The 12,243-nt window shown below is 36.9% G+C and overlaps 1 protein-coding gene across 4 annotated transcripts in view; it reads right to left on the bottom strand.

The window, feature by feature from the left end:
* Fas2 (fasciclin 2) overlaps positions 1-11,232 on the bottom strand; it is a 96,962-nt gene extending 85,730 nt beyond the window's left edge. For all 4 annotated transcript variants that reach the window (XM_069050071.1, XM_069050072.1, XM_069050074.1 and 1 more), the window contains exon 1: positions 11,009-11,232. In XM_069050071.1, coding sequence (XP_068906172.1) covers positions 11,009-11,054 — 46 coding nt within the window. In that variant the 5' untranslated portion in view covers positions 11,055-11,232. The remainder of the gene's footprint in view (positions 1-11,008) is intronic.
* Positions 11,233-12,243: the final 1,011 nt, after the last annotated feature.

Below are 12,243 nucleotides of genomic sequence, written 5' to 3'. Positions count from 1 at the left end.
GCCGTGTGAAATTCCTAAAACTACAACAACAGATGTCAAACATTAGGTTCCTCCAGCGCGTTCGGAAGCAGATTAATATTAATATCACGCTCAAAGTTGCTGTTCGTCAAACTGTATATCTAGACTGGATAATGAAGCTCGTAGTTATTAATAAGGATAAGCTAATTTTAAACCACTTTCGGTGACGCTGGTTTCAGATAACCAGTTCACGTCACGAACAGATCTGATGTCGCAAGCCGTGGTCAAACTGTTGTCTTTCTGCGACCCATCTGCAAAAGTTCCGACTCGGTCCCACAAACATCACTTCCGGAATTCCGATGGGCTAGACTCAGGTGAATACTGAAGAGACGTTTAAAATCCCTATTTAGGTGTACTCCTAATCTCGAAAAGATTTAGTGCGGTGTATTCCCCCCAGCTTGTCTCAGACTGGCCGTACATCGTAGGAATTTAGAAGTTATCTCTTCACGAAAAAGCTGAAGAAGTCAAGTGTAGGTGAACGCCAACGTCTTTTGTCAAGATACGGGAGCGGTTAAAAGCACGGCATCCCTTTCACGGCATCTGGCTTGTATATGTTTTTAAGAGGCCGGAACGGCTCCTGCTCAAGATATTCGTCAGTTTGAATAAATATTTACTCAGTAGCTGCACGCAAAGGTTAATCGAAAGACCAATAAATTTACGGCGTTTTTGAAGCGAAATTAAAGAAGATTCGAGAGTTTGCTCGGAGGACTGGAGGTGAGCTTAAAGAGGTAATTTCGAGAGAGGAGAGGGGCGGCGTATAATGTGTCCGTTAGTGCAACCCCCGGCGGAGTATTCCTCCCCCTCTGTGTACTTATTTTGCCCTTACCTGTCTGGATGCAACATTTATGTCTTTTTTTATAGTCCAATTACTGAGAACACGAGTGAATGTCTCAACTAAGGAAGGGAGATGTCTAATCCTAATCTTCACTTGTTAATGAAAAGACCAGAAGGGGGACTGCCAATCTTAGCCAACTAAAAGTTTTTTCCGTCGAAGAACAACGTAATCCTTAAACCGACTGCGAAGTAAAAATGGCGACTTATTTTCCCATTAAATCAGACTTTAAGGGAAATTTGCTATCTACCGAAGTCCCACACTTGATTTCATTTCCTCTTCGATTTTTTATCGGAGCCTTATCCCTTTCGACGGCCTCAAAACACTGCGGAAATAAAATAAAGACAACTGCTCCCACAAAGTTAATTTTTAGCGAGAAAATGAATTGCTTTTTATCTTATACAGCTTCTTCATCTCTTGTGGTTCGAAAACATTAGACAATTGCGAAATAAATTTAGGTTTCGCAGCGATATTTCCCCAAATCCTTTCTCGTTTCCTCCAGCGATAATAAAATTTGGAAGAGAACTGTACAATCTCATTACGAACCTGTCCTAATTTCCGTTAAATATACAAAATCGATGACTCCGACTTGTAACGAATGTAAAATCACAGTAAATTAATTATCAAGGATAATTAAAAACGACGAGGACTGAATGAATGCACTTCACAAAATATTTCGCGCTCCTGTTTCTTTTTGTCCGTTATCTCACGCGTATAATGAGAAAAGTTTTTTCATGTTTTAATGAATTCTTTGTTTTAATTAATGGTAAACCCTTTTGGATATTTTTTATTCTGTTACATTGTGATAAAGTCAGTAAGAAAAAACAGCTCCCAATTATTAAAATGAAAGTCAAACAAGAGGTATATAGAAGAAATTCCTACCATAGCTCGTGATCCTAATTCAAACAATTTTCATTAACGGAATTAAACGGAAACGGGCAATTAAAGCAATAAAACTGTTTGTTTTTACTTCGAAAGAAGCTTGTTTCCACACAGCTGAAAACAAGTGTTACTGACAGTTAAAATCATCCCATGTATCAGAGGGGAGACTCCCGATTCGTCTTCAATATCAGATGGAAAATATTACTTTTCACGAAACAATGTACAAACTACAGTTGGATGTTTCCGAAGTGCGTGGTCGGTGGCAACAAGACAACTGTTGTTAAGTTCCCCGAGACCGTAGAAACCGCAAACCGAGATCGACTCGTCGTCCTCCTTCAACCAGAGACACTCCAAATGCCAATTCCGTCCCGACTCCGACAAAAGACATTTCTAATTTTTATTGATGCAAATTAAACGAGGCCGCACTCAGACTATCAGAGATAAAAGTAACACAATCCTCTCCACAAGAAGTCAACATCCGCTCGATGACACCTATCAAACTAGATTAAGTTCAATGTAAGAGGAAGTCTGTTTTTACGGTCGAGATCGGTGACGCATGGTCGTACAGAAGCCGAAAGTGCAGACCCTTAACAAACGACAGATGCACACAGATATAATTATAGGAGAGGAGATATAATTAAACGCGAGAGGTCGAGCTCTGTCAACTGACGCACTGTGCGTGGAACGCGGCCACTGACCGTCCACTGGGTCCACTCCTAGGCGGAATCTCCATTTCCTCAAGAAACTCACTCAAAGCTCGCCATCTTCACCTCCGACGCAAATCTGGTGGCGCGATTGCGGGATTAGTTTTGGGGGATGATCATTGCTCGCCTCCCGACCGCCATCCTGGATTCTGCTCGGCGTTAATTTCACAATAATCATCGCTCTGTTTATCACCACCTGTCCCATTTAATCCGCCTACATTATCCCGACACCTAACTGACCGTTAATTAGTAACAAGGGAAACGCGATGGAGTACTAATGACGACGGACAATGATTGCCTAATTTGTTTCTCCCTAGCATCAAAAAAAATATTCGACGCGTTGAATAATTAAAATCCCGCCAACTATGTCATTTTTACTGTGCATGAATCGATAATGTTCGTCAGGGATGGCGAATTTCACTCCGAAATTTTGCGCCAGACGCCAAGTGCTATCTGTTAAATCTGTCGTGCCGATGGCAGTTACTATTTTCGGGGTAATATCAAAAACAAATGGAATTTAATGGTAATCTGTCACCGGAAAAAACAATTAGAAGATTACATCTCTTCAGATAATATGGGTCGCGATCCGGTCCGCAATATTGCCGACCACACATTTAATTCGAATTTCAATAAGCAAAGACAATTATTATCATCGTTTGACTGTCAATTAAAACACGATGAACGAATTAATTTGAAAATGTTTACTCTTCAAGAGCTTACACAAAAATTTTTGTAATTTCCTTGCAGCCTTCCAAGACCCGAGCTCTAGTTCCATTAATTCATGCTTCGGACTTTAAAAACTTTATTAAACTACACTTGGGAATGCAAAAGAAATTCAAGAAGCGTTGTTGTGTTCTCTTGAAGAAGTGATAGGGTACAATTCCCACACTTTATCGTGAGAAAATACGGAACTATTTGCATTTTTATTGTAATATTGGTTGCATACACACTCGAAGAAAACATTACAAATATTGTAACGAATAACATTACTCGTACATTATAAAACATTACGGAATAGAATACGTAACAATTGTAAACATTTTGTCTCGTAGTTATCGGTATGAATGGATTATGGTGTAAACAATAGTGGAGCAACTTTTTCAAATAAATTTACTTATCTAAACTTGCAATCATGAGATAACAAAATAAACCAATATTTCGTTCCTCTGGAGTAGAAAATGGTAATTACACCACACTATTCGTTGCATTTTGAGCACTTTAAACAAGGATCAAGTTTAAAATTCCATTTGCAAATTAACTTTGCGCTTGATGTATGTATAAAATACCTCTCTTTCAGCAAAAAAGCAGCTCCACAATAGAAATGTTATGGAACAAAAACCGTAACTAGTGACACATTTTATCTTCTAATGGAAGTTCATTAAGAACTAAGTAAGTAGACGTTACACTGTAAATTGAATTTCTATGTTTTGTTTTGCAACTAAATTAAATATCAAATTCATTAAAAAATTGAAGCGAAAAAATAATCAATGCATTTAACATGTTGAAATTCCACTTAAATTTATGAATTGTTGAAATGTGGAAACTTTCTTTGACGTTTATAATTTATTCGTGAACTCTTACGTTAATTACCAAAATGGAATAATAAATAGGTTACTGTAACTCACAGCTGAACTATGAGGAGAGAAAAGTCTGATAAATCTGCAGGTGTGCAACAAAGTAAAAGTAAAACGCGTCCGCTTTTATAATCTGATCGCGTCCATTTAAATTCATCGAAAAAAAAAACAAAGTGGGACATCCTGGGCTTTTTCGATCGAATCGCAGAATTCGAGACAGTGCGTTAATTTAATCTGGGCCAATTTTTTTGTAATGAAGCCGCGACCTTAATTAAAACGTCTGGAACCGGGGTACGTTCCCCCAAAAACACGAAACCTAAGAATAGTTACGACAATAAATTTGAAAGTAATCTGGAAAGGCAGTAAATCGAGCTCGGTTTCGGCAATTAGAGATATTAGTAAGGATTTGGAGGGTCCGTACGGTGCGGCGTTAATTCAACGTTTAGCAATGTTTTAATCTAACATATTTCCAACAAGACTTCGACGAGAACCGAACGCAAATGACCCGAAAAAATAAAATCTGTACCTCGATTTATTACGGTCTCTGACGAATTTTCATTGGAGCTTGCTCGTACACAAAACGTAGCTTCGTTCGCGCTTCGATGCGGTCTGATGAACAGTGTAAAAAGTTCAATGAAAATGGCGGTTAAACGGCATAATTTTCCTGGATTTGTCCGATGCCGACACATTCCTTGACAGGTTTCAAATTTACTACCTTTGTTACAACCTGCAGCGCTGTTCTGCACTTGTTGCACTGATAAGGAGCACAATCGCGGGAACGTAGGACTCGTATTATAACCCAAACAAACCCTATCAGCAAACCCAAATTTAGATCGCCTCTCCGACGTCCTATCTTATTCTGCGATAACACAATCAATCATGACGTAATTACGATCCCAACGTGTGACGAGTTCGCTTTTCCCCGATTCCAATCATCGGGCTTTAAAATTCATGGGTCGCGTCTGAATATCGAATGTGATTCGTATTTTTCCGCAAAAATCTGGAAACATGCCAGCGGTGGCCGTAAGTTTTTCAATTTTATCAACTGACAGCGGAAAGGGGCCGCCTATAGTCTGATCCATTTCCATGTTACATTCATATGGCGGAATTTTCCGAAACATGCATCTTCCAGCCCGTGAATAATAACATAAAGACATATTAAACCTGACTCCATTTCCCGAATTAAATTGTTTATGGGCAAATGTCCCGCCAAATTTGCTGCTTCGTTGCGTCATAGTCGATCATTTAGCCACCAACGCGGGGAGACCATAATGCCATCTATAATCAACCCCCGAACCGCAACGGAAGGTAAAAGCATAATAAACCCGCCAAGAATAATATAATTAAGATGTCGGATCTATTTATATTACACTTAATTACCCAAATATAAAACAGCAATTCTCTTAAATTGTCTCGTATTTTTTATTTTAATTAAAACATGAAACAAATAATAATAATAATAGAGAATAGTTAATTATGCAACATAATGTATAAAGCACGAAGTGGAGAACGTTGTACCTCAAGCCAAGTACTTGCATTTTATGACACTACATATTTATTGTCTTTATAAAATAAAAAATATTTACATCAATGGGATTTCATAATATCAGTTCATATTAAATTTCTATCATTGGGTAACATAGCAGTGAAAAGTTAAAATCTGTCCATGTTGGATTGGAGTTTGGAGCTTTGTAATTATTGCCATAAAATGAGTGAATACGACGATGAAAGTGATAATGAAGCATCAACAAATATTCTACAAGTAATTCATGTTTTCTTTATTTTTTTTGTAGCAAATTCAGCAAAACTTACTTGTACTAAAATGTACAATTAAGTTCTATGAACTGTGAAATATGTAATAGTATATTATTCAACGAGCGGGTAATGAAGGCGGGGGACGTATTCATCCGAGTGAGTAATAACCATTACCCGCGAGTAGAATATTATACTTTTTCTACAAATACGAAGAGAAATTGATAAAACTGTGAAAAAAATGTGTATTTTAGACACGTTGTGTACATTAAAAAATGACTACACACTCATTTAATGAGAGTGTAAAACATTTTTTGCGCAACATGTGTATAAAGCACTACTTTTATTTTGCGCTATGAAACAAATGCCCACTTTAGACAAAATTGATCTTAAAAAAACAACCTCTGTTTTCAATGCTAGTGCAAAAACTTTTTTTTTATTTCTGCTATAAAAAAAGATGATTAACTCCGTTGACATTAAATACATCGGCACGTTGAACTTAATTTTAAAAATAAATGTTGAGAATTTTCCTCCAACATTTTAAATTTAATAGAAAAAACTGATCTATTTTAAGCGAGAGTCGGTTTATTCTCTAATTTTTAGAGGCCCACACTTTACCAAATTTCCTCCAGAGTCAAACAAACCAACCACATCAACCTACACCATTCCCGCTGAAGACCATTAACCATATGATTTCTCTTCGGTTAAATTTAACTAATGTGTTTTAAATTAACTGTCTTTGTCTGTTATATAGTTTTGTTCTAATTTCTCTCAATTATGTTAAAAATAAATATGAAGTAGCTTTTATCCCGGTTTTTATTGCTCTCATTACGAATACATTGCTAAATCAACACAACAAACAGCACTTCCTAAGAGTACTCATTTTTTATTAAAATCAATACAAATGTCTGGGGAAAAGGTAAAATTAACTTTCAGTCGTTCTTTTGTTTTTGATTCATTCGTGGTTTTAATATGTAATGCGAATCATAAACACACTTTCAGATTAACCAAATTTTTTTTTATTTCAGAACAGAATCGTTTTAAATTAATGAAGGTGCGAGTAATAAAATAAAAGCAACATTAATTCGAAGATCAAGAACACGTACAGCCGACAACATAATAAATTCTATCTCACCCGGCTTACTTTTCTTTTCTCAATTTTCTCGTACCCGAGTTTACATGAAACTGCTATTACACGAAAAAGGCACAATGTAACATTTCACTTAAAATTTAATTACTTGCTTTTACTTTCCCTGATAAGTTGAAAACTTATCAAAAAACAAAAGCACCTTTCACACTCTCCACATCCTTCCGTTTGTTAATTAACGACTTGACAACCATATAAAAAATAAATTACACCTTTCACGAGCAATTTTAAATTGGTCCGAAACGAAGATGCAATATGAAAATGCGGGCTGATTTATGTGACGACAGTCTTTTATCCTCTTCATTAGTAAACAGAGCGTATTTGAAGGGGAAATTCGGAAAAATTGCAAACACGTGACGCATTTTTTAAAAAGGACTCTCTGTTTAGTATTTACGATTACACTTTGAATAAAATTCAATTGTGAGATGTCGTAATTTATTCCGACGAGGACTCGATCCTTGTTTTAATGTTATAATTTAATTCTTTTGTTGATGTTCGGTATTCTCCTGGCGCATTCTCTAATCTCATCAAAGACTTCCAACTTGATTCATTATGGCAGTTCGAGATGGACGCTGAAATTGCAGCGACGCTAAATTTGTTAGACTCTGAAAAATCGTCACGGCGAAGAGTTGAGGGCCCCATCACGGTTTCTCAAAGCTGGATTTTACGACTAATAAAACCGATTAGTCAAATGTTTATTTGTACAAGAGCCATCAAATTTTTAACGGCCTTACCTACACGGCAATCACAGTCAAATATTTACAACCATAATAAACAATGCTTTCGTTAGCGGTTGTGGTTTTTGATTGGCAACGAAATTTACCCGTTCGCGGTATAAATTTGCTCGGGAACGATCTCGAAGCACAACGGTCGGTAGCTATTGGAATCTCACGTCTTTTCCGACTGGCATGGGGTTCACAGGTCATAAAACAATAATCTTGAAAAGTTTACGATGCCAAGTATCGAACGAGTTTTAAGAAAGGCACGTACTTGCGTCTTTTACCTGTTCTCCTTCTTTTCACACAGACTTCAAGGTGTGACGCTAGGACCTTAAACAAATTAACAGAGGAAAGCTAATGGTTGTTTGGGTAATTTACAACAATGACTTTCAGCACAGAACGTGACAGAGCTCACCCTCCTTTAATATTAAAACCGAATTCTTGGGACCGTGAACGGCGAGAATTCTTCCACAGTGGCAGCTCTGTTCAAACCGCAACGTGCATTCATCGCAAACGAAAAAAATCCGATGCTCTTGGTTAATACGCAAAGGGATGCAGCATGCTAACCTTCGTTACCGACACAGGATGATCTATAATTGGATTGAAGTCGGTGGTTGTTTGAAATAATAAACCGCGCCTGTCAGCTTCGTGGGCGCTTGCCCCAAAAACTCGGTTTACAACCGACGAAAATATCCCAAGGAACTTCCCATTAAAAAGGGGCAAAAAACATCAGGTGTTTTAATTACTCTGGAATATTTCCAGGATAACGTCTCTCGTCGTTACACTCATGCAAATTTCATGTGGAAAAAACTCCCTCCAAGGCTTGTAATCTCCAGTCGATGAGAGTGCATGACCATAAATATCGGGGCTCGGTGTGGAGCAAAACGTCATCCTTTGAAACATTAGCTCGGAAACAAAAGCCTTTTCTTCAGTGCGATTCTTTGTGCCTGGCGAACTCGTAAGTTGACTCAAATTGACTCCTGAAAATTCTGGGAATTCGCACCGAATAAACAAATGAATGTTTAATCCGCCCCAGCAGGGTGTGCAAAAGATGGAAATAAATGAGGGCCGTGGCGAACGTCGACAACCATACATCAAAAATTTCACCACTCACGTTAATATTTTATAAATCTCTTTCCGTTTCGGCCGATTTGTGGTGGTGTTTGTCGCTGGAATTTACCCTTAAATTTGTCATCTCAAGGTTGCCACAAATGACTCTCAAATTACTACCAGATGTGACGGGAAGTTACGAGAGAAGAAACAAACAACCCAACTCCGTCTTTCTTTGACGAAGAGCAGTATGGTTTCCGATAGCATTTTTCCAATTTCTTGTAAATTTCATGCTAATAACAAAAGACGTACACAAAAGGTTCGCCTGGCTCGCAGTACATGTTCCAGACGGGGCAAAAGCTGAACAAATAAACTCCACTCTGAAAAGGGGGCATTTGCAGTAAAGCAAACAGTGCGATTATAAAGACACGTATTGTGGATTTATTAGAAAATGACCGTATATTGACTGGACGTTCAATTTTGAACGTAGCAAATTAGAACTACTCGACTGCAACTGCAATTTAGTTGGAACTGCTGTTGCTCACCACTTAATTATTATCTCTATTACCTACAACGTGATGGCTTCATATTTTACCGACATCTGCGAAATGTGACTCGGGGCACTTTTAAAAATATTTTTTTAAAGCGAAAATAGAAACGGCGTCCTCCACCGTCGCCAATTTCCGGTTTTCACACCCAAACCTTTTTTTAAAACATTTTCTCCACTGATACACCTCAATGTCATTATCAAAGAACAAAAGCGAAACATCAGATGTTATCATGTGGGGGGCTTTATATAGGAAAACCTTCGAACTAAGAATAGTTTCAATGCTATCTGGCGTTCAGATTTTAGTAGGACGACGGTCAAAAAAGCGAACCCGTTTCCCACCTGGAACTTTTCTTCCGGTTTATCTTGTCCGAAGCGTGAAAATGATGCACAGATAATTTTGAGTAAGTAGCTTATTAACCAGATGCACCACAATAAAACAGTAACAGTAATAAAGCAACCTAGATTCTCAAAGCGTAAAGATCAAATTGATTTTGGATTAATTTATTAATGGGCAAAATTTACAGTAACAAATTTAACAAAGCTTTCTGATTTTCGACAAGTCATTCACTTTAAAGCTTGTCCTTAATTTGTCCACTACATTGACAAAAAACTGAAACAGTTGAATAATTTAATTTGCAAAAAGCGATCCAAATTCGGACACTAACTTGACATTCGCCCACCTACTTTTTTTCTTTAACTGTAAAGTCGTCTGTTTACAAATTAAAATCAATGAACCATTTTCGGAGGTAAATTATTCGAGAAACAAATCCGACTGAAAAAAAGATAAATCGATTGTTACACACAAAAACAGGACTGTCCTCACGAAATTGTTTTTATTTCGTCAAATTCTCCGGAAGGCGAGGAAAACATTTCACCGGAACGTGGAACAGGGACGGTGACATCTTACAGAATCGTCCTTGCCAAGACTAATTTAAAATCTAAATAAAAAAATTCATTTCTTAATCTTCTTGCAACTTTTTACGCTTGAAATTTATGGGCCCGACCAGATATTTTTTGTGTTATTTCAAATCAGCACTTACAAAAAAATATAAAAATACAATCAACACTATAAATGTCAATGTATCTTTGTCCTGAGAATTCAGCCACATTTTCAGGAAGCTTGGAGTAAACTAGTTTTTATATTTTTTGGTTCCAAATGAGGAAATATTGTGTTATAAATTTTAAATTCATTGGGTAATGAAAGATGAATGTGTTATAGCTCCATTTTCTTAATTAATATTAGGTGCAAGAAAACTGAAGCTGCAAGCTATATGGGTCATAAAATTTCTGTTGCAGTGGGAGGTGCTGTCCCTGGAAATTGAGAAATATGGCAAAACACGTAATTAACAAACTTTTTTATGGAGAAGGAAAAATTGGATTAACGAAGTGAGCAATATTAATTTTTTAAAACAATATGGACAGGATGCACCTGAATCAAAACCATCAAATTTATTTAAATATTAGTAACTGTTACATTATATAGATAAACTTGCAAATAATAACAGATTAAAAATTGCTATAATTACCGATTATTACAATAAACAAACATTCTGAACATATTTTTACATGAAATTAAAATTTTAATTACGGGCCGGCGGCATTTCCGTCCACACATTTAATTTAATCCAAACTGGATATTTCACGTCGATTCAATTAAAAACCGTCTCCAGACTGACTAATTAAATTACAAACAAGCCAACAAAGCGCAATATGTGAGGTTAGAAACACCTAAACAAAGTCAAGTAATCTCAGGTGGCATTGCACAATGAAGTTGACTCACCTGTTAATGCGACAACAAAGCCTAAAAACAGCTCCCAACACACCATTCTGGACAGGAAGAATCACTCGAATCGAACAGAAACTCAAAAAAATGTCACTCGGTTCAGTTTGTAACGTCCGTTTGCCTCGAAAAAGTTTGAAAAAGTTTACGAAACGGTCGCAATGAAAGAGACAACGATACGCACGTCCATACTAGCTGACGCGCGACGACTGCCGAACAAATTCCTGTTAGAATCGAATAGGCAACCTGTTCGGCTGGTTTCGACGCAGATCGCCGCAACCGATTCGAATTGACATTTCTAAAAATTCGCTTGTTTACAAAACAATTCAACCGTTAGGTTAAATGAAGTCCCAGTTTCTAAAAAAAAATACGCCCGTTTTTAAAATGTCTCTATGGCGGTGTCATAATTAAACAACACAACACACAAATAACACTCACACGTTGCTCCATAGAATAGCATTGAGATTAAAAATTATTCTTATGTTAAAGTTGGCATTACTGTGTTGACAGTGGTTGACATGACTAAAATTCAATAAAAATTAAAATTAAACAAATAGGTATCGACACAATGGAAAATGCTCCATTGTAAATATCATAATTCATAACCTATCATCATCTTGTATGATATTAATCGTCATTTTCTTCTCAATTTTTTTGACACCCTGTTGACATGGGCTTCTAGAAATAAGTGAGAATAGACTCAATTGCTTTATTGGCCCCTAAGAGTTGGGTATCAATCCCTAATAATAAACTGTTTACAAAACACTTTCTACCAACCGAAACTACTAATAGGTAACGCTTCTTAGGTACTATAATAATAAATTTTATTGACCGAACTAGTGTTGTTTTTTTGTAGTTCGTGAAGGTTAAATTTTGGTGTAAGAGAAGCAGGAAATGATCTGGGTGACGCTGCTGATGCTGACAAATTTTCTCCAACTGTTGATGTTAATGAAGAAACAGCACATCAGACAAACATAAATGTTGGAGAGCCGGTTCAGAAACTTGCAATGACAAAGGTCTTGGTAGACAAATCAACGCAAACTGATGATCTTGGTGGTTCTTATAACTTGCAGTTTGTTTTAAACCATTTATTATGATGTAAAATGTCAACAATTGTTATCGGCAAATTAAATCCAAATACATACAAATGAAATCAGCTGTTCTTTGTTTTCCCTATTTCGTTCAATTTGCAGCGCCATCTTGCGGTTGCTGATTTTCTCCAATCAGGCTGGGAT

This window comes from Tenebrio molitor, chromosome 6 (assembly GCF_963966145.1).
Source record: "Tenebrio molitor chromosome 6, icTenMoli1.1, whole genome shotgun sequence".
Taxonomy (NCBI): domain Eukaryota; kingdom Metazoa; phylum Arthropoda; class Insecta; order Coleoptera; family Tenebrionidae; genus Tenebrio; species Tenebrio molitor.
This window is presented reverse-complemented; position numbering and strand designations above follow the sequence as displayed.